The sequence below is a fragment of the Ambystoma mexicanum genome, chromosome 2p, assembly GCF_040938575.1.
Source record: "Ambystoma mexicanum isolate Mex_15411 chromosome 2p, UKY_AmexF1_1, whole genome shotgun sequence".
In the NCBI taxonomy this organism is placed as follows: Eukaryota; Metazoa; Chordata; class Amphibia; order Caudata; family Ambystomatidae; genus Ambystoma; species Ambystoma mexicanum.
Window position 1 is genome coordinate 571,158,634 of NC_090923.1, and position 23,776 is coordinate 571,182,409.

The 23,776-nt window shown below is 46.3% G+C and overlaps 1 protein-coding gene across 2 annotated transcripts in view; it reads left to right on the forward strand.

The window, feature by feature from the left end:
• The window catches only part of HEMK1 (HemK methyltransferase family member 1), a 546,172-nt gene that overhangs the window by 514,084 nt on the left and 8,312 nt on the right, over window positions 1-23,776 (forward strand). For both annotated transcript variants that reach the window (XM_069644061.1, XM_069644062.1), the window contains one exon: window positions 19,044-19,157. In XM_069644061.1, coding sequence (XP_069500162.1) covers window positions 19,044-19,157 — 114 coding nt within the window. The remainder of the gene's footprint in view (window positions 1-19,043; window positions 19,158-23,776) is intronic.

Sequence of the window (23,776 nt, forward strand, 5' to 3'; positions counted from 1 at the left end):
CCTTCCTCTTCTTTTTTGCTGCACTCCACAGCAAAGTACACTCTTACTTGGTTAACTACATAATACACAATAATATGTATTCTTATTATACATGCGTTCTTGCATATATTGCAATCACAGCGAACATTGTGAGTGCGAGATAGTTTTATTGTTTCCGCATAGCAAAGCGTTATATAACTTGTTCTTTTAATGATATTTTCATGTGCATCGCGTTGTACTTACGAACACACACATACGCAAGTCACATATCAGTAGGACATTAAGCAGACCGGGCCCATGAGCGATCCCGCTCGCATAGGGCTCCGGTCTGTGGAATTTCTCCTCAAAAGAGTTTTGATTTATTGATTTCCGCAATGCAGCCGGCGTTCCCTAAAGCCGGTGATGCATTTCTTGACAACCCGCGCATGCGCAGTAAATATTTTCAGATGATCGTTGCGTTAACAGCACAGTCCACAGTTCCTTCGCTACGGTTACTTTCAAGCCATTAGGGAATACGCAAACATAGCGTCTCACTGCAATTAAGAGGCTACAAAGGACTTTTGATCCAAAAATATATAAATAATTCCTATTATCGCGAGAATCGCCATACCAAGTCCCAGCCTATATTACTAGTGACTGGGACAACCCTTCCCACTACCAACATGGCTTATGACATGGGGGATGAAGGCTGGAGTGAAGGCAGCAAGCAGCAGCAATATCTTCAAGAAGAAGAAAAAGATCTCTCGCAAAGTTTTACAAAAGTACTGGGGGATTCTCTAGTGAGAGCTGTAGCTCAGGGGGTTAAACCTCTGCAGGATAGATTACAAGTCCTTGAAGACATTTTGGGCAAGAATGCTGGCATACACGATGACCCAGGTGAGGGGACCTCCACACAAATACGAAGGGGAGTAAAGCTGCCCGGAAGAGGAAACACTCTTCTACTCCCCCGGGCTGAACGATGGGGACGATAAAGAATCCCCAAGAGGCAGCTGACACGTTTCACAGACTTAAGAATGCGTTCTTAGCAAAGTATGCCCTGCCCATCCTCGTACCCCCTACCCAAGTGGCGAAAAATACAGGGGAAGCGCTCTCATCCTCGGAGGAAGAGGAACAAGAGGATGGCAATGGAAGTGTTGGGAAAGGGAGCATTATTTAGCAAAAAAGAGCGACCTGCGAAGCAAAAGCCAGCAAAGTGGATAGCTCCCAAGATGAAGAGGATATGTCCGACATGTTCGAACCAGATACAATCAGGCACCCCAGCTCTACAGATTGGGCCTCTTTGCCCATAAATGTCAATTTCATTGCTTTTTAGCCACCTTTTCTAAAAAGATTCCACAGTAAAATGCACCATTTCAACATGTTATAAATGTTCTTAGGGGAGAACCCTCTAAAAACGTTTACATTACTTTAGTGCTTCCTTGCTATGCTCAGTCATCCATGCTATATTCATGTCCCTCCACTAAAATGTAATCACCTGCTGCCAATGACCTTGTATCGTTTACAATGGCAGTGGCCCCTCAGAATCCACGGCCACCTTTACACCAACAGCGGCCACCCCCACTGTAAAACATTGCCAATGAAATCCCACCACAGAGGATACGTGGTCCAGTGTGATGTCTTTACAACTGTAGAAAAGCAAAACTGTATGATGTTCGCAGCAAGAGGCGCACATGTAAAGCTTGTTCAATGACAGAAATGTGTGGGCATTTCTATAGCTGTGATTAACGGCAAGATAAAATACAGTGGACATCTGCTGAAAACAGATCTTGGCTGATTAAGAGAGAGTGATATGCACCACCAAATAACATTCGCTGAATTCCTAGAATGAGAAAATAAACATGTGTTGATAAAAATAGTAGATTTGGCTGTTGTGAAAGTGAAGAGGTTTTGTCAATACAAAATGCTAAAATTGGAGAGCCTACCAAGTACCGTGTGCTCACCAATGAGTCAACAAGTCCCCTTAACCAATGTGTTAAGAACTATACTTAATATTGCTTTTAGAGAATTCTTTTTGAACATTTAGTCAGAAGTAAATTCAAATATGCAGTATTGGGGATTCAATCATTTAATACAAAAGCGTAGGATAGGAAAAGCCAGCCAATGCATTTCAGACTATGTCCATTATTAATTAGGGCTGAATCTATAACAGGAAGAAAGCACAGCAAAGGAGACTATCAAACGAAATGTGGTTTTCAATCCAAGTTAATTAACAAAAATACATGCACCAGGGATGTGAATCATCAAATATGTAATCATGAAGGGACCTGTATAGGAGTGTATAAAATAATCTAGGTCTCAAATTGAGTAATAAAATTCAAAAATTCAAATTACTATCCTTGGTCAAGGTAAGAAACTACAATGCAACTGTATCGCCAATGTGTACTAGTTAAGTCCTCTTATCTGGAAAAGTGGAGCTAACTACTCAATGCCATGATGCTGTAGGTACATTAAAGCACAAAAACATTTTTTTTAAAAACCCACAAAAAGGCCATCACTTGAGAAAATGTGAAAATTTGGCAAAAAAAAGTACCTACAAATAAATCGCTTTTACATACCTGGACCATGAAGATGATCCCAAAATCAAATGAAATAAAGGATGGCGGTGGGGTCTGTATGCACTATGTGCTTGCTTTTATACATAGAAAAAGAAAAAAGAAAATGGCACGCGTTGATGCACTCGCGTGCATGATGTAAGTCATGCACACATAACTTGGTGACGTCACGGGGTGACAGCTTCCAGGTAGGCAACACTTAGCCTTTTATCATTCTGCCGGTGCTAACATGAGTAACAGCTGTGAGGGGCTAGAAATGAGAGGCAGACACAAATATGTAATGTTCTCAACATCAGCCAATTTTATTAACAAAAAAGGGGGTGGATAAAGGCCTATCTTTCCCTATCCTAAAGAGAAAGCCCCTTCCTATGAAACTAAAACTGAAGACGGCTGACCTTGTGTCCAAACTGTCTCTGACCCTCACACTAACATACACAATCAAAAGGTGCAAGGTAAATGTTTCTGATTTCAATTCAACAAAATTTCGCAAAAACCTAAACATATAACTTCAATAAAACAATCCTTGTTTCCAGAGGTTGGTTCCCTTCCCCTGAATTGTTTCAGGAAAATTGTTTTAAATGTTCTGCTACAATATTCTATCAAAGGCAATAGAAATGTCTCTTCTGTTTAATACTTTCCTCAGGATGGCAAAACACATGTCTTTCCCACAACACTGGTTGGAATATAGCAAAGGAAAATCATTCCTAGTTTTCAGGTTGACCAAAATGTTCAATTTGTACCACAACTTGATATGACAAAGTTTCTCTTTAACAACATCAGTTCAAGATGGGTTTCCTGGTATACCAATCTTTCAGGAAACTTCTCAACTGAATCTCCAAATATCCTAGTTTACTCCCCTGCCAGGAATATCTCCCCTTTGGCTCATACAGATCCCCTGGTGTACTCTCCTGCCATGTTTCTCTCCCCAAAAGGATCACTACCTGATTTGTCTCTTTCATCAGATCTTTCTGTAACATTCACATTCCTCTTAGGTATATCACAATTGCACTTCTTCAATAGTAAAACTTTGTTGACTTTAACTATTACGTGTTTCAATTTCCCCCATACTGACATCCCATATATGAGGGTTTGTTCAAGCTCTGTTGCACTTCTTCAATAGTAAAACTTTGTTGACTTAATGTATTACTTGTTCCAATTTCCCCATACTGACGTCCCATTTATGAGGGTCTGTTAACCTTTCTCTTAATATCTCTCGACTATTGGCAATGCTTGTTCCATGTTTTCCCAAATGTATATCTCATATTGGGATAATTGTACAACCTTTGCCTTTTTGTTTCTTCTGTAATGTATTTTGGCTTATGGCAATGCTGGTTCCAGGATTCCCCCAATTGAAATTTCACAGCAGGAGAAGTGTACCATATTTACCTTTGCTTTTCAATTCGATTTGGTTGGTATTCAAAAATGCTTCCCACATGTTCATTAACTTATTGGCACCTCCCTGGACCCCCTACTGCATCTCCTCTGGTCCTGCTTCACACAGTTCACCTTCAGCGGTGCCTCAAGGGCACCCGCTAGGGCTTCACTGGAGTTCCTCTTCCCCGGTCCTGAATGCCTCCAGTATGTTAAACATTGTCTTCTCTCCCCAGGGTACTTCTCCGTGAGTTTGCCTCTGGACACGCTTACCACTCTGCACACTCTGCAGCCTTTCTCCTCTCTCATTCTCCGGTTTGATACTTGCAGGTGATTTCCAAGTTTAAATTCCTGGGCGGGCTGATCTTGACAACTAGACTGCACGTTATACTTGGTGTCACATTCCCTCCACATAGACTACTTGCTCCTCTTGCTCGTCTCGGTGCCTGAGGCTTTTTGGGACATGTAGTCCAAAGAAGTTTCAGATGATTTTAAGTTACATTGTTGGACAGTTTTATTTAAATAACAATCATCAAAACCATTACATTTTAAATGACAACATGCCCTCAAAGACTATGGAATTAGGGTTTCTCCCTCATAGAAAAGGGAAGAATACTGCGTCTCTCGCATCAGAGTGAACACTCCCTGCTGGTATTCATCTCCACCCCCATGATCCTCCCTCCTGACACCACCCCAGGGTCAGGATCAGGTAGCGGCTGCCTTTCCCTGGCCATGTGGGAGGAGACTATCACCGTGGAATCAGTGATACCTCTGCAGGATTCATCACACAGGGCAGTCGTTGAAAACCACCAAGACTTTCCAACACTAAATGAGACAATTTGATTACAGACTAGTACCTCAAAATATCATAAGTCTTACCCTGCCACTTGACAAATGTGTCTCACTGTCACAGATGGCCTGAAGAGCACACCAATTCTCCAACATAGTTCAAAGGTTTTATTGAAGCCTAGGCTTCCCTGTACTCCAAGAGATCAGCAACCCCTACTGTATCCAATGATTGTAATTAATACAAAATAAAGAATTAATTTTTAACGAATAAAACACGACAAAAGAATACAGAATTTTTTTAAAGTATATATGTGGCAGTGCGGTAAGGGGTTAAATCTGGTGGCGATGGGGTTGGGGTGAGGTTTTAAACATGGACAAATGGGGGTGCTTCAGTATTTTTTTCGTTGTTTTGGGTTCGGTAAAAATGTATTCTTTATTTATTCGTTAAAATCACATGTAACTGACTTAATATTGGTGAGGGCCAAAGTCAATCGCCTCAGCTGTCCGACACCCTCGGGGGGTCTTCTAGGTGTAACCTGATGGGGCAGTGCACAATAAGATCATCAACCAGGATTGGTGCCTTCCAGTAACCCAGGTCCCAATTAGTCATCTCCTCTCACGCTCTTGCACTCCTTGCCCTGATGTTCTCTACTTCCTTTCCCTTCCTTCTACTCGCTTCCAGTCTCTTCCGCCTTCTCTCCTCTTGCTCTCCCTCACTTTGCCTCTCTCTGTCCCTCCAATGTTCCTCTGTCTACTACTATTCTCTTCTCTCCACTAAACTAGTCTTCCCTGTCCGATCTATTACTCCCCATCTCCAATCTACTACTCTCCACGCTCAACTCCACCTTCCACAGTCTCAATCACTCCTTTCACTCAGCCTTACTCCCCTACACTCCACCTTAATCTCACTCGACACAAATTCGACTTTTGCTTGTTCCACTTCACAAGCTAAAAAATAGGCTCCTGAAAAACAATATTCATTCTGCCAGGGAAGCTGTCTCGCTTTTCCTGGCTTTTCCACCCTTTCATAAATAGTTGGCTTCCTGTTGAAACCTGGTTCCTTGTTTATTCCCTGCTTAGGGCTGGTTCACTCTTCTGCCAAATACTATCCAGGGGAATAGGTCGGTTTCTAAGACTCTGTCTTGATGTTGGGTCCCAGACCCTGTAGCATCGATAAAGTTTGCTTTATTCTTGTACTCAAATATGGGTGCGGGTCCCAGACTCGGTGTGTTGTTTGCACCAGCTTGTTTTAATCTGCTGCGAAGCTCGGATTTATTCAGTATTTCCTTCTCTTTCTTTCAGGGTCCCCGGCCCTCTTATTATTGGTTCTAAACGTGGGTGCGAGTCCCAGATTTGCAGTACAGTTCTTTGACAGCTTGGCTCACTTTCCAGCCAAGCCTATATTTCTTCAGTTTTTCCTTCTCTTTGTTTCAGGGTCCCCAACTTGCTTATTCTCTATTTTATATATGGTGCGGGTCCCAGAGTCGCAGTACAGTCCTTTGACAGCTTGGTTCATTCTCTTGCTAAGCTAGGCTTTCTATCTTCATGGGTTCTCTTGTTGGTATGATCTCTGACCCTCCTGTTACCTGTCTCCTACTCAGAGTGTCAGCCTCTCTTATTCTATGGTCTTCAGATTTCCCGTTCAAATATGGAAGTGTGTTCCATATTTGCAGTACTGTTCTCGGATAGCTTGATTTACTTTCCTGCCGAGCTAAACTGACTAGGGTCCTAGACCCTTGTATTATCTGTCTCTCACTCAGGTTGGCAGCCCATATTTCAGGCCCCCCCTTGAAATATGGTTGTAAGTCGCAGACTTGCAGTATTGTTGGTGGGTAGCTTGGTTTACTCTCCTGCCAAGCACAGACTTTCTCTGACTTCAGGGTCCCAGACCCTCTTTGTTTCAAATATCGGTATGGGACCCAGATTTGCAATCCCCTTCTCTGGTAGCTAGGTTCACTCTTCTGCCAAGCTAAGTTTTCTCTTGTAGATTCTCTAGTGATTAGGGTATCTAACCCTGTTAGTTGGTATTTCTCTCAGGGTGCTAGGGCGCGGTATTCTCTATCCTTCAGGCTTCCCAACCCTCTCATGCTGTGTTCTCTCTATCTCTTCCGGCTTTCCTGGTCCTTCTGTTCCATCCCCCCAGCATGCATACCTTTGCTTTTGGGTCATGTCTTCTGGGCAACGGGACTCCCTCTCGAGGCTCCAATAGCATTCAGGTTCATTTTGGCTTTGGGCGCTGCTCCGTGGTGCTCTATGTCTTTCTCGCTCTTTCCTCTCGGCTTGCTGTTGCTGCAGGTACCATGGGATGCCCTGTAAGCTTCTCTGGAAGTGAGAGTCATAGGGGGTCATTCTGAGTTGGGCGGTAAGGGTTTACGGGCACCGGTAAGGATGCCGGTAAACCCTTACCGCCCTATTCCGAGGTCCCTTAGTGGGTACCAGCAGGAACGGCTGGTCTGACCAGCCGTTTTTTGCAGGACCCGTTACGGGACCCTGGAGCTAATAACGGGCCCGCAATTTGCGGGCCCGTTATTAGCGCCTTGCCCATTCCCATTGAGCCCCATAGGCTACTGAATGGGGATTTACCGGGTCCACATAGGTCGGAATGTCTCGGTATGTCCCCATTCAGTGAGACCGGACCCGGGTTTGGAGGCGCCATGGCCATCTCCAAACTCGTAATGACCCCCATAGTTTCCAGGTCTTGGGCTACGATTGCTCTCTCTCTCCCTGCTTGGTGCACAGTGGCTCTGCTCCCTGCTTCACGGTTGCTGAGTCGGCTTGCCCGACATCACCTCTCGGGGGATTTCTATCCCCTCTTTGGTTTCCCTTGTCTATTTTGTATCGTGTTGCTCCAATAAGACACGGCGGAGGACTAGACCGCTCACCATAGTTGGCTGTGATCTTCCTAGTCCTGGTCGTCGTCTTCTTCCCAGTACCTTTGTTAAAGGTATAGGGCAGTCTTATTATCCTGAGGCTTCCTTCTGTATATTGCGTTAGCTGGACTGACCTCACAATAACACATGTTGGTATTGTTTGGCAACAAATCTAAGGGGTCTGATTCTATCAGATAAAGAGAGGGTGGCCCATATGCAGTATCCCACGTTCTCTGGAGATAGTCGTCCCTAATTCCATAAGGGGTTTCACTACACATGTGATCCATCCCCTGCGTTCCACCCCCAGGAGGACTATTTTACTGTGGATGCACCGCCCTGACCCCATGGGAGAGGACTCCCCCTGGGGAGAATGGATGACATCCAAAGAGTCGTCACAGAAGCTCTTGATACTCTAAAAGGTCAAGAGCAGTTCATGCTGATAAATGCCACTATTTAGTTGCATTTATGAACCTGGTTGTCTGGATTTAATTATTCAAAGCATTTATATATGTGAAGATGGGAAATAATAATAATAATAATAATAATAATTTAGCATGTATATACCGCTGTGAACCCTCAGGTACCCGAGCCCTGCTTATTATTACTCACGGTGTGTGGTGCTCATTTATCAACCTCGGAAGGATGAAAGGCTGAGTTTGGTCGTTCCGGGATTCGAACCTGCGCCTGCAGGCTCTGCATAGATGTCAAAGCGAGCGCTCTCCTCGCTGTGCTATCCGACCGGAAATGTAGTTGTAAATGAATTTAAATATGAGTGCAAGGAGCATGTTGACCCCAAATCATTTCTATGCCTCTATTGTCAGCACTGGACCTAATGTAGCTTAGAAAAATACTTCATTTAGAATTCTATTCTTGGTGTCTGAATGGAGAAATGAAACATGGCATGTAACTGCATATGTACTCTCAAGTTTACTTCAAACAATTATGGTAGAAGAGTGTGAGTGTTAATCGCATTAAGGATACACACCTATGTTGATTATCTCTTGTAGACTGGTAAAGTTACCCAGGGTGTCTAGGTTCACCTGGCTGCACATAGGCCATTGTTCTAATTAGGAGGATTGAAATTCTTCTGAGTGAGGTCAAGAAATCTTCCACTAGTTCTAATAAAATATGTGTACAAAAAAGCTTTAAAAACCAATTACTGCTTGTTTTTCCACGACAAATGTAATGCCTAAGGTTTTGACCTAAGTTTGAACTTTGATAGTAGGTCTGAAAAAGAGAATTTGTGAATAAGATGGCTTTCTGCAGCTCATTTGGTGACATACTAACAATGCTTTTGTTTTTTTCTTGGTTCTTTGTTTAATCCAAGCCAATTTTCATCATCTATCTTTCTACACAGCTGATAATATATTGTATCCTAGAGATATTAGTCTGGTAGTCCCTAAACAAGCGAAATATGAGCTGGGTGTCTTCTGCATAGTTTTGAAATACTGCACACAAATTAATCAATAATATGTAGATGTTAACTAGGATGTGAGGAAGGTTGGATCACTGACTAATGCTGCATTCCACCTGACGTACCTAAGATATTAAGACTCCAATGTTAACTCTTGATGTTCTATTGCTTAAAAAGGATCAAAACCAGCAGACTGCACCTTTAGGCGACCTAACTACCTCTTCAATAAGCTGGAGGGGAATTCGGTGGTCCAGGGTGTCACAAGCCGCTGAATGATCAAGCAGAAAAAGAAGACCAAGATTTCCCTGATTTAGTATCTGGAGATGGGTGTCTCTTTCATATATGAGGGCAAAGTTAGTACCTCCGCACAGGCGAAAGCCAGACTTACAATCTCCCAAAAGCTATCGATTTTCTAAAAACGTTTGAAATTGAATAATGGCAGCCATATCTGGATTTTTCAGGACAAAAGGGTGCATGTAATCCGCTGTTAATTAGTGCGTGCTTTGTGGTCAAGATAATCTTTCTTGAGAATCAGTGTGACCAATCTTTTTTAAGGATTTCTGGAGCAGATGAATCTCTAAAAGATGCATTAGCAAATTGCATGATAATGGAGCACAGAATATCCACCCATTCTTGTATGACATGAGCTGGGTAAGGGCCTTCTGGGCATTTAATTGGTTTCAGGCCCAAAATAATGTCACTTGATTCTTGGTTCTGTGACAGGCCTGAGCTTAAACAGTTCTGTGCTCATCGCAATATCTGGGGTAACTAATTTTTCAGCAATGGAATTCGCAATCCGAGAGGATGCAATAATGTTTGAGGTGGAATTTATATATGCCCTGATGTTCTTGATCTTCTGATTAAGATCAGATTGGATTGCATTACATCATTCAATAAAATGCTGAATCTGAACGGTCACATTGTATGGATTTTTTAGTCCCTTTAAAATTATAAATAATAACTTGGATGGAATTAGAGGAGGTGTTAAGTTGTTGGCATAATATGCTGTTTTACAACTGTAGTAGTAGATTTGTATCGTTTATTTCTCATCCATTTAGGCTCCAGCCTTCTTCGTTTAGACTTCTTTAGAGTAAGTTTGGAAGAATACCAACTGTTTCTTAATGTGTTGGATTCTAATTATTTTGGTCCTAAAAGAAGCAACCTTATTGATAGTTTGATGGAGTTGTATATTTTGACAATGTGGCTTGTGGACACTACTTTTTAATCCTGCCGCAATGCTTGACAAGTGGCAATTAACTAAGTGCAATGCCATTTGATGGTTATTTCTAAACAAATTGCAATATTTACTGGACTGTACAGGGAGTGGAGTATTTAGGGAAGGGAAGATTGCTTTTAACTGATCAGTATAATCAATGGTGATCACTCTTGAGTAACTAAGGAGAGTGTTCCAAGTAATGATCCAATCCAAGGTACGTCCTTTATCCTGGGTTGGGCAGTAACCAGGAAGTGAAAGCCAAGATCCTTAAGTGATTACTTAGGGCCTCATCATGAGTTGGGCGGTATCCCGGTGGTGTTACCACCGGGCTAATAGCGTTACCGCCACCAGGTCTGACGCTATTAGCGCTGGATGAAGGGTTGGGCAGTAATGGGTATTCTCCATTCCCCCTTGGGTCCATTGGACCCAATGGGGTATTTTTGGCGCAATTAGCACACGCTAATGGAGCTGCGCTAATTGTGCCAGAAAATGGACATTAAGTTGGCGCATTTACCCCCAGTTTAGGGCTGGGGGTAAATGCTGCCAGACTTGTGATTGGGCAGACCCTTAAATTCGGCTGTACTAGCATTGCCGCCGCATTAAGGACTACCGCCCAACTCGTGATGAGGCCCTTAGTGTTGTTAGGACCCCCAGGCAAAATTAGTGGGGAGTTTTATAAATGGTGGCAACCGTCTCTAAAAAGAATTTAATAAAGTCAAAGACCCTGTCAGGCAGACCTTAAAAATGGAAAAAAATGCAGTGGAACAAGACTTAGTATTGCTGATGTTAACTCCTAAAATGTCACAACCTGGAATGTTCGAAAATGTAGAGGTCTGAACGTAAAATGGTGTTTTTTCAGTATGAACCAACCCACTTTCCATGCACTACTTCCTTTGAGCAACAAGCATTTTGTAACCAAGTAGAAGAGTAGAAGCAATAGCATTAAAACATTCCTTATTTCCAGATAATCCATGCTTCTCCAGAAAGTGCAAGACCACACAATTCGTAGATCATTAACACCCGGAAGGAAGCATGTTCTCCAGCATGGGGTCTGGCATGGATTCACATGCTCATGAATATTCCCCGTCGTCAGGCTCGGAATCCTTGGTAAAAGAAAAAATCAGTTTCAGTCTCGTTTCTGAACTGTCTTTCTCCTAATAACCAATCACTGGTCTCTGGGTCATACTGCCCGCAGCCAATGACTGCCCTCTACGTAAACCCCTCCTCAGGCAGCCTCCTTCAGATTTCTACGGCATGTTCAAGTGTTGGGAGTCCTCGTGCTTAGCTCTCGAGCTTTTACTGCGTATTGCTTTTTTTTTCAAAGAGTTTAATCTTACTTTTTCGTTCAAATGGAGCCTCAAGCTCCACCGATTCTTCTTCCGATTAACGGGGACCTGTTTTGGAAATCTCTACGCCCCTCAAGGGCGAATCTTTGTCGAATTTCACTTCTTGGATGATTCCGGAAGATCTTTGAGGCCTACCCCGCGTGGACATGGCCGAACAAAAAGGAGACTCGACAACCGTTGGTTCCAAGCTGTTTAGGATCTGCCCAGGATGTGGACTACAGAACATCTTCAAGGAGGATGAGCACTCTTGGTGCCTGTACTGCCTGCCCTCCGGCAAGTTGTACGTGGAGGAGGACTGTGCGTTCTGCAAGGACGTGTCACTCATACCATGAAGGACCATCGCAAATGGCTCTCTGACTGGCTGGAGGCGAAAATCCCGGTGGCAGGTGAGCCCAAGAAGAAGTCTTAGTAATCTTCTAAGACCTTTGAGGGCGCTCTGGCGACGGGGGCCAACATAAGGCAAAGCACCGTGAGTCCGAGGGCACCGGGAGTGCCGTTGGTACTGGCTCTGCGGCTGCAAGGCTGGGCGCAGCAACGCTGACGCAGTCAACCATGAGCCAACGCTCTGGCTCGATGAAGAGGAAGTCGGAAAACCCGGGTAAGCTTCAGGAGAAGCCCCGGTCGGCCCTGATGGAGAAAGCCAAGGGGGGGGGGTAGTGAGGCGGTGACCCTCCCCCCACGGTGAAGGCCTCAGACGCGCCAAAGTTTGTGAAGGCCCAGATTCACCTGGCTAAGACTTCGATTGAGGAACTGGCAGTGTCCCTGGCGAAACCCGCATATGCGACCCCAGTGGAGACGACTTCAAAGCCAAGAGTTTTGATGCTTTCCCGGAGGGAATCGTCTTTCCTGCCCATCGAAAAGACCCTGTGAAACCCCTGGCCAAGAAGAAGGGGGGGGCGCAATAGTCCTACCGGTCTCAGATATCTCCAACGAGGATGAGCTGGCGGGCCTCAAGTCAGTCTTGGACAAGAGGTTAGGTCCTATGGGAAGGACCCAGATGAGGCGGACGTGCAGAGCGACGGAGGGCCGACGAGGAACGACAGATCAACAAGGAACCGGACACCACGCCGCTGCCGACGCTCCCGTCGTAACCGCTGCAACCACTGATGGAAAGGTCGGAGGACATCTTGTTGGCTCTGCACACCCTGTGTTCAGAAATAAGAACGAGGATGCCTTTGCCATCGGGAAGCCCTTCACCCAGGCGGAGGCAAGTCCATCGAGTCCATCCGCCCCCACCCTTCCATCCTTCACCTCCATCCCCTCCTCCGAGGGACGAGATGGAGACAGTGACAACAGGGACAGACAACGGCGGCGACGACAGAGTGGATCTCCCATCGCCCCCACCCGGGCTCTCCCCCCAATGAAATTGGCTCATTTCATGCCATGATCGCCAGGGCCTCAGAGCTTTTTCAGCTATGCCCCCAAGGAGCAGAAGGAGGGATTCCTTTATCAGTGACGAGAGGCCAAGAGGAAGACCCTGCTCTCAGTCCCGCTGTTGTTGGATGACATCTGGGACGAGGGGCTGGCCCTCCTGAAGAACCCATCCTCGGCCCCGGGCGAAGAGAGACCGGTACGAGAAGAAGTACCGGGTCCCAGACTCTGCACCAATGTGCCTCAGAGCGCAGCGATCTCCAGACTCAGTAGTCTCCGCGGCTGCCAAGAAGAAATCCGTCGATGTCCACTTCCCCACCAGAAGGCGAGGGGAAGAAGCTGGATACCATGGAACATCGGGTCATTTCGTAGGCAGCGACGACCATTAAGGCGGCCAACCATCTCGGTATCGTGGCTCGCTATGATAGGGAGCTGTGGTTTAAATTCGCCCCCCTCCTGGACTTCCTCCCGGACGACAAGCGGGCAGAGGCCCTTGAAATCTTACAGGAAGACAGGTGGCTTCAGACCACGCCATTACGGTGGCCACGGACATCGCTGACACCGGCTTCCGCCAGATGGGCAATGGCATTTGCCTTTGCTGGCATGACTGGCTCAGGGCCACCGACTTCCGTCAGGACGTTCAGACCAGGGTACTGGACATGACCTTTGACGGGAACAACTTGTTCGGCAAGGCAGTAGACAAGTCACTACAGGCCATCAAGACAGACACTGAGGCGGCCCGTGCCTTGGGCATGCTCCATCAACGACGGCCGTCCTTTCGGCCCTCCGGAGGCAAGTCACAAGGTGCCTCCAAAGGATTCGGCGGCGGCTCTTCCTCTTACTGTCAGGCTGTCCGCTCTTCGTCGCAGGAAGCCTACAGAGGCCGCAACAAGGCTGGCCGACATCGTTCTCGTCGCCAAGGGGTCCAAGGCGGTAAGGCGTCGGCGAAGCAGGACTGAACCAGCCATGATGTCGGGCCCCACCCGAGCACCCTGGTGAGAGGCCGGCTGGCGAACTTTGTCAGCTTGTGGAAGTCCATTTCTACCAACCGTTGGCTGCTGAGTGCCCTTGCCCATGGGCACACTCTGGAGTTCCAAAGGAAGTGTCCCTGTTTTCCACCCGTGGCCAGGAAAGAAAACCACATTCCTCAACTACTTCTGGAGGTACGAGCAATGCTAAAAAAGGGCGCGATAGAGCTTGTCCCGAAGAGGCTCCCGGGCTCCGGAGTATACTCACGGTACTTGCACGTTCGAAATAAGACCGGTGGCTGACGCCCCATCCTAGGGGTCTGCCGCCTCAACAAATTCATAAAATCCCAGAAATTCCAGATGGTCACCGTTCAACACGTGCTGGGACAGCTGGAAGAAGGGGACTTCCTGTTGTCGCTGGACCCGGAGGATGCCTACTTCCACATCCCAATTCACAAGGGGCACCGAAAGTTTCTGCGGTTTGTGGTCCAAGGATGGCACTATGAGTTCAGGGCCCTCCCCTTCGGTCTGAAGTCGGCCCCAAGGGTCTTCACCAAGTGCTGGGCACTGGTGGCGGTGCGGCTGCGTCTGCAGGGGATCCACGTCTACCCCTATCTGGACGATTGGCTCATCCGAGGGAAGTCAAAGGAACTCACTGTCGAACACACAGCGAGGACCGTCCGCCTGCTCACGGAACTGGGGTTCTCGATAAACTATGCGAAGTCCTGCTTGGAGCCACCGCAGGACGCCCAGTTCCTGGGAACCATACTCAACATGGTGGCGCGCCTAGCCGCGCCGTCTGAGGACAGGATAAAGGCCATCCTGAGCAAGGTACACTGGCTGTTGGCCATGAGATGCCAGAGTGAGGTCCATCAAGTCCCTGCTCAGCATGATGTCGTCATGCATCTACCTCGTTCAGCTCTGCAGACTGCAGATGCAGCTGCTCAGGAGTTCCTCGACGCCCGGTGTATGCAGGCGAAGGGAAGCTTCGAGGACAGGATCGCCCTCAACAAGACATTCCGTCGGGCGATTCTGTGGTGGGGGGCTGTGCGCATCTGACGGCGGGCACAAACTTCCATACCTCGTCATATCAGGAGACGGTGACAACGGACGCCTCCGTGGAGGGATGGGGCGCACACACTGGAAATCTCCACGCAAGAGGCATTTGGCTCCCGGAGGAGATGTGGTTACACATCAACCTTCTGGAGCTCCGAGTCGTGTTTTGGGCCCTCAATTCATTCCTTCCGTCCCTCAAGGGCAAGGTGGTGCGGGTCTTCACCGACAACACCAATACGATGTTCTACATTCGGAAGCAGGGGGGCACCAGATCCCCTGCTCTCTCCAAGGAAGCGCAGGACCTATGGCACTGGGCCGTTGCTCAAAGGATGTTCCTGGTACCCTTTCATCTGGCAGGAGTGACGAACACCGTCGCCGACTCACTCAGCAGCGAGCTGCACTCTTGCCACGAGTGGGAACTTCGGCAGGATAAGGTGGACCTACTGTTCCGACGATGGTGCAATCCCCAGATCGATCTGTTTGCGACGGCGACAAACACAAAGTGCTGGAGGTTCGCCAGCAGGTTTCCCCAGCCGGGGAGCATGGGGGATGCATTCTCATTCCCCTGGGACAGCCTGTTTCTCTATGCGTTCCCACCGTTGCCGTTGCTCCTGCGACTCATCAGTCAACTCAGATGGTCCTGGTGCAGGATGATCCTTGTCGCATGGGTGTGGCCGAGGCAGATATGGTACCCGGACCTTCTGGACTTGTCAGCATCCCCTCCAGTCAAGCTTCCGGCGGACTCAGATCATCTCGCCAGGGAAGGAGGCGCGATCCTGCACCACTACCCGTTGTTGCTGAACCTGCAGGCCTGGCTCCTGCAGCACTAGAATTTGGTGGATACGAGATCCCGGCGGACTGCAAGGAGGTGCTTGCCAAGGCCAGGGCTTCTTCAACTCTTAAGTGCTACAGACATAAATGGAAGAGGTTCACCGTCTGGTGCCTTGCACAGAAGAAAAACCCTCTACAGATTACTGCCCCTCAAGTGCTGCCGTACTTGCTGTCGCTGGCCAAAGCGGGGCTGGCGCACGCCTCCATAAAAGATCCATCTGGCGGCTATCTCCTGCTACACCAGAAATCTGGGGCGATAGTCGCTGTGGTTGCATCGCCTGGTTAAGGAGTTCATGAAAGGACTTTTCTGCTCATTCCCGCCGGTGAAGGCTGCGGCCCTGGTGTGGGAGCTCAATGTGGTGCTGACTAGGCTCATGGGTCCCCCGTTCGAGCCTCTGTATTCGGCACCTCTGAAATTCGTGTCGTGGAAGATGGTGTTCCTGGTGGCCATCACCTCCGCACGACGAGTGGGTGGGATCCAGGCCCTCTCCTGTAAGCCTCCGCTGAGGACGCACCCCTCCTTCATGCCCAAGGTGCCGTTGGCCTTCCATCTCAACAAGCCCTTGGTGTTAACTGTTTTCTTCCCATCGCCTTTGTTGCAGGCTGAGAGAACTTTGCACTCGATGGATATGGCTAAAGTGCTGAAGTTCTACGTGGACCGAACGAAGGACTTTCGGAAGACATCACAACTGTTTGTGAACTTTGGCCCTGTGAACCAAGGGAAGGCCCTCTCCAAGGCTTCCATTTCCAGGTGGCTCTACGAGTGCATCACCCATTGTCACAGGTTGGCAAACCGACCGTTGCCTGGCCGTCCGAGAGCCCATTCGATCGGAGGGATCACTGCAACTACGGCGTTCCTGTCTGGTGTGGCCCTGCTGGACATCTGCAGGGATGCTACTTGGAGGTCAACGCACACCTTCACGAGATTCTACTGCGTCGACCGGGATTGCAGGGAGGCGTCCAGAGTCGGCCAAGCAGTGCTATGCAACCTGTTCGCTAGAAGGTGAGCATGGTGAGGAGGTAAGAGATGCTTCATGTTGAGTTGTTGAAATGCTTAATGTTGAGCCTTGCCACCTCCTGTGGTTGTGCATGTGTGTACTGCTATGTATTCTTGTATTCATGAGCATGTGAATCCATTCCAGACCCCATGCTGTAGAAGGAACAAGTTACTTACCTGTAACTGTTGTTCGCCAGCATATGTCTGGCATGGATTCACGTGCAAACCGTCCCACCTACCCCTCTGCGACTCTTCTCTTGGTCCTACTGCCACTTTACGTGCTACCAAATCTGAAGATGGCTGCCTGAGGAGGGGCTTAGGTAGAGGGCAGTATGACCCAGAGACCAGTGATTGGTTATTAGGAGAAAGACAGTTCAGAAACGAAACTGAAACTGATTTTTTCTTTTACCGAGGATTCCCAGCCTTACGACGGGGAATATTCATGAGCATGTGAATCCATGCCAGACCCATGCTGGAGAACAACAGTTACAGGTAAGTAACTTGTTCCTTCTTAAAAGAAAATCCAGAACATAACCAGTCGAGTAGACTGGGGTTTGTCAAAGAAGCGGCACCACTGGGAATTTACAGTGCGTGGTGTGAGTTGAAGACTTGTCAATACCCGCTGTATAAGTAGGTGGTACTCTGTGTGTGGAATTCCTGAGGAAATACAGGCTGTGGGAACCCATCTCAAAATTGAATTGAAGCATAACGAGCCCTTAACTCATATAATTGTTGTTGCTAGTGCTATGGGGGAAATATATTCTCCTAAATATTCCAGTACACGTCTAAACAAACCAAATTGATTGTAAAAGGTGGCAGACCGAGATTAATTAAACTCTAAGTTAATTTCCATTGCCAGGACCAGATAATGCTTTGGCTGTTTTATTGCGTCCTATAGTGTCTGTCTGCAAATTGGTCCCCATGCTCAATTCTCACCACTTTGTGCAGGATGATTTAAACAAATTATAAATAAAGCTAGAGAAAATAAAATAAATCTTTATAGATTCAGAATAAATTCAAGTGTATGATAATACCAAATTGTATCCAGATTTCAGTGTACCGGCTTGACAGCTCAAGAATAACTTGTGTGTGGCTTGTTAGGTTTGAGTTACATGACTGCTCAATCTGAATTAAAGCTGCCCACCACAACATAACTAAGGCAATGCTCTGCATACTTCTCCCCACTTACTAGCCACGCGTGCTTTATGGTATACGGTGCAGTTTTTCAGTAAAGTGTGATTCGCATCTTTTTATTTTCACTTCCTGAATTTGTTTTCTTTTTTTTTGTGTGATAAATATATTTTTATTTTGTTTATTGGGATAGCACAGATCTAGGCCACGGGGCAGGAGAGAGCTTTACAAACAAGCAGCAGTACTACAAGTGTAGGAAATTCCATTGTTGAAACGTGACATAGTTATAAATGACCTATTAGACAGTGACCCAAAAAAAGGCTGAGTTGGGGATGAGAGGAGTAAGGGGAAGAGAGATACAGACGAGAGCATAGTTCATTTGTTGGATGGTGGAATTTGTAAAAGCTTTGTTTTCAATTCACTTCGAAATGTAAGGATGGAGGAGGGTAAATCTAAGCTGAAGATGTAGCTCCTGTTAATCTCTTTTAGCCTCAGTTAATTTTGTGTATCAGGGCGTTGTACTATTCACCACTAAGTTCCATTAGTGCATGTTGATTGCACCATTTTAACAGGATTCAACGTAAATCCTTCAAATCCGTTCTCCTTACCTTTATTCCTCTTTCTCTCACACCATCACGAAGAGGTTTGGGCTCGCTAAAAGTTACCTCTTGTCACAGTCCGACTGCAGGTACTGAGGCTCTCAACTGAGACGCCCAATGGGTCCTTCCTTGCTAAAGTCACTCGAACCTCAGATATGCCCATCTTCCAGTACCAATAGGAACTATCAACCAGTTGTGACCCTACGTTTAGCTGAATGCGGAAAAACCAAAACTGGTAGTGTTCTGCCATGGCATCAGTGGCATGAAGTAGAGGGCTGCATAGTTCCCAGTGCAAGATCTTGAGGTGCAACACAGTAAACGGTGACCCGAAATTTTCATTAATTTCTTTATCACCGTCCCCCATTTATGGCAACTGCCACCTGAACAGATTTCACCTCACTCAACACGGCCATCTTTCTGGACGATTAAAGGTGCATTTGAAATGGAGTGTGCAATGGCGTTTTCCCTGTCAGATTGCGTTCTGAGAATGCTATGTTTTGCTTGGCTACTGGGCAGCAGACGATGTTAATTGAGTTTTTTTTTTCTCTCTTAGAAGTGTTTTTCTCGAGGTAGATCCCAGACATCCAGAAATGATTGTAAAGTGGTTGACAGCATGTCCTCGTCTGCAGCTCCACGTTGCTGCTGTTCACGAGGATTTCTGTGGCAAGTATGTAACATAGATCGATGTTATAAAACCTCTCAACATTGTATGCTCAGCTATTGAATTGGGCTTGGTGCCTGGCAGATTCGATCTCATACATGAATCCGTGCTGATCGTGTTAGAGAGTAGCCATACCCGTGCCCCAACGTTATGTCTGTGCATGCCTTGGGTCAGGATCCGAGCATGCTATCTGTGTGCAGAATGGGCTAATATGCCACCATGACCTCTTTAAGGGTTTTGCCATTGTTGTTTTGTGGTGACAGAGAGCACTTTGTGCCAGCGTCCCAGCATGATATCGCTGGGGGTTGCACAATCTTTGCTGCATAACTCTTGGGGCAAATTGCTTAGCATAGTGGCAGCATGACCTATGTGCTACTGGCTCAGTATGAAGGGGCATCTGTAGTTCATTTCTAGCAATGTATTTGGAGTCAGAAGAGTTTAGGAGAGCCCTGTGACGCTCTCACCCTATGAAGCTAGGAGGGTGTTTCGTGCCAGTCTGGCAGCATGTAGCCTGGTGCATCTTTTATCACTTCATTGATATGCTTTTAGTTACCTGCATGTTGTTATGCTGTTGAGCCTAATGTCATGATGTGCACTCTTTCCATGGATGCTGAAAACCTCCCTGCCATTGGATTCAATGGTAAATTTAAAGCTCCCATTGAATCCTAGGGTGGAGGGTTCCCATTTGTTAGGAGGCAGTCCTACGAGCTGGGGAGATATTGTAGGAGAGGCTGCGTCCCTGGACAATGCACACAGAGGTAAATAAGGGGACATGGGAGTAAGGGGCATATCTTTTTTTAAAAGTTAACCTATATTACTGTTGCACCTAAAAGGAAAAGGAGAAAACGCCCATCATTTTTTTATCATGCTTGTCCACCAAGCTCATGTAAAAAAAAAAGAAAATGCTATTTGTATGTTGAGGCAGCTCGCGGACAGATAAGATATCGATGTTCAGTTGATTGGGAAGTCAGAATCCGCAGCCAGGAAAGACAGCAGCACTACAGTGCATGATCTGAGAAACATGGCGTCCTTTACGGGTGGCTCAGAGCCACCATTGAAATCAGCATATCTGCTTTCTCGCTATTTAAACGCCTATGTTGAGTCCGCTACTCTGGGTAGTGTAGTTGAGAATGTTTGAGCCTTGAAAAGTGCTGGGGTAAGTTCAGAGAGGTACATAGAAATGAGGGTGGGAGCCAGAGATCAGTGTTTCATTTCTTGTAGGTAAGAGAGCATTTCACCAACTGTCACCGGTATCACAGCTGGTTTCTGCATTGGGCACATGAGCATGTGAATACCGTGCTTTGAGCGAGAGAAGCTGGCTCTTCTGCACATTATGGAAGCCCCTGGCCTCGTCAATCCAGGACAACTCTTTGCCGGTGTTTGCTACGCATGCTCCAATGCTTCAACCACAAGGCTGTCAGGACAATAATGCACTGATGATCCCTAACAAGGTAGGTCTGCAACCTTGAGGAATGTCTGTCTTGGTTGAGTTGATTGCTGTATGTATAAAATAGAACCGCTCTGTAATACGTAGACATTTTTCTGGAGCTAGAAGGCTTGCGTTTGGGCTGATTTGCATCCCCACAATGCCTTGCTCACCAGATTGAGAGAATTGTTTAATGGGCTGGCAGTGAACACAATCTAATACCGAGTGCATTCGATAGTGGTTCATCCGAAGAGACACTGGTCATTGAGCGTTGTTCTCCACTAGCCATCTAACAAGTGTACATACAACAAGAATTGTTTAAACAAGTATTCACCTTCTCACTCACTCAGCAGTACATCAGTCACTCACCATCTCACTCATCAATCCATGCACTCTGCACGCACCCATCAACTCATCCCTCCATCACCACCTCATTCAGCAATCCATCCATGCATCTCTCATTCACCCTCATATTCTTTCACTAATCCACCCATTCTTGAATCCAACACTGGCCATCTCCCTCACAAATGTATCCATCCAACACTCAACCTCAGATTCATTCTACTCATCAATCCATTGATCCACCACACCTTCTAACTCTCACAAATAAATCCAGTCACTGTGTCCCTCTCTCACTCACCAATTATTCCTCTACCACTCTCTCATTTAACCTCTATCACTCATCCTTCCACTAACTCTCACTCACCAATTCATCCATCCATTCACCAACCACTCACCATATTGGTAGGTCTCTTACTCACATTTCATCCATCCTTCACCCTCATTCTCAGTCACCAGTCACTCCACCCAACACTCACTCTGTCTCCAAGCCATGCAAAACACATCCTCTTACTCACCAATCCATTCATACATCCAACACTCACCAGTCCATCAATACATATACACACACAACACCAGTTCTCAAATTTCCCCTTGCCTCTAATGGGTACAAATGTCTTCTGGATGGTAAAAGATTGCGTGCATGTAGATACTATTGATATGCACTGCCTGTTTTTTTAACACATGTGGACAAGTGACTCTTATGTGTTGCTAGTAGCTTTCAACTTGAAGCTTTACACCTTATACAAACTCTCTCATCAGTTCACCCGTCTAGCCACAAATGCATCCATCCATCCATCCATCCATCCGACAGGCATCCATTGACTCTGTCACCAATACATCACTCAGCCTTTCACTCTCTCTGACCAATATATGCATCTTACACTCACATCCTCACTCTCTTTTAATAGTACACCCCAACAACCATACAACACTCAACTGTCCATATTTGCAACCCACCTGCTTGCTCACTCTCACTTAACCTCTTACAATCTCATTCATCCATCTATCGATCCAACATTCACCCACGCTTACGCTCTCCCCAATCCATCATCACACAGCCAGTTTCTCACTCAGTCTTACTCATCCATCCATCCATCCCTCACTCTTACTCTCTCTCAACCCATACATCCATCCAGCACTAGTTCTGTAACCAGTCTAACCGTCCAGCACACACGCTCCCCCGTCTCGTTAGGATAGCTTCGGGGCAACACACTCACCTTGGAAACAAGACGATGCAGAGCAACACAGGTTCAATCCCTGGTCCACGCTTAGAAACCTCTGGGTAATAAGAAGCGTGTTATAAATAACCAATTACAATTACTCCTATCCATCCAGCATGCACCCTCTTAATCTTTGTCACCAATCCATGTACCCAACTATCATTCACCTCTCACTTATAAACCATCTACCTTTCCAGACATCATCCTATTACCTTTCACAAAACCATTCATCAATCCATCCATCCATCCTGTAATTCATCTATCCATCAACACATCCATCCATCCATCCATCCATCCATCCATCCATCCATCCATCCAGCACTCACTCTCACATCACACATCTTGTAGCAGCTTTGAGGAATGCATTTCAAGTTCATGAGACTGCCGCTTGAAAAATAATCCTGCCCATAGGATACGATGACAGCCAATGGGATTTTCACATTAATTCCAATGGGAGAAACGTTTTCTGGATCTGTGAAATGAAGAGTGAACACCATAACATTAGATCGCTAACAGCAAAGTAGTACAGGGGTGTCTATAAATCAACTTCAATGTATTTTAGACCGTGTACAAAAAATGCTGTGGAATCAATCGTGCATGCTTTATGAATCGGGTATCTTAGTGTATGCTTTGAACAACAACATGCTCACTGTGTATTTTTCGTAGCTGGATGTTGTTTGCATGGATTGGAAACCTGGTGTCATAAACCAATTTCCTGTACCAAGTCTGGCTCAAATTTGAACATGACTAGTTTAATCTGTAAACTAGTTTCAAGTAATACATCAGACTTATTTTTTACTTACTCATAACAAGACAACTAAATGTTGGCTTTGAGTCGCTATCAATAACCTCTCCAGCATGGGGTCTGGCATGGATTCACATGCTCATGAATATTCCCCGTCCTCAGGCCGGGAATCCTCAGTAAAAGAAAAAACTGTTTTAACCAATCACTGTACTCTGGGTAATACTGCCTCCATCCAATGACAATCCTCTCTCTAAGCTCCACCCCTGGTGGCCATCTTCAGATTCCTTTTCAGTCCTCAAGTTGCTCTCTGAGCTAATTTCGTGTTTTTTGCAAATTTCTTCCAAAATAGTAAACATTTTGACCGTTTTTTGCTTTATCGTCTTTGACGAAGGACAGAGACCGACAGCAGGGTTCCACTACCGGCAAAGATCTTCATCCACTGTCGGATCATCGAAGTTTTCGAGAAGGCCCCGCTTTGGGCTTACTTTGCGCCTTTCAACATGACTGAAGGAAAGAAGGAAGGTCTAAGCCTCTTCAAACTCTGCACGAAGAAACGTCTTTGTGGAGGATCGGCACCATAAATGCTTATACTGCCTGCACCCGGACCACGATGAAGCGGGATGCACTGTGTGCCTTGGTTTCTCGAAGAAAACCAAAAAGACTGCTCTAAGCAGACTAGCGGTGTGGTTCAAGTCAAGCAAGGCTTATTTCCCTCATTTCCTAAACAACCCCCACCTGGGAATTACTACATAACACAATTGAAGCGCAGGGGGAAGGGAGACTGGTCTCGCTGTTATATAAATCCATGGTGGACGATATTGGGAAACCCAACACTAAAACCCAGCAAAATTGGGAAACTGCCATTCAGGAGATGATATCCACAGAAGATTGG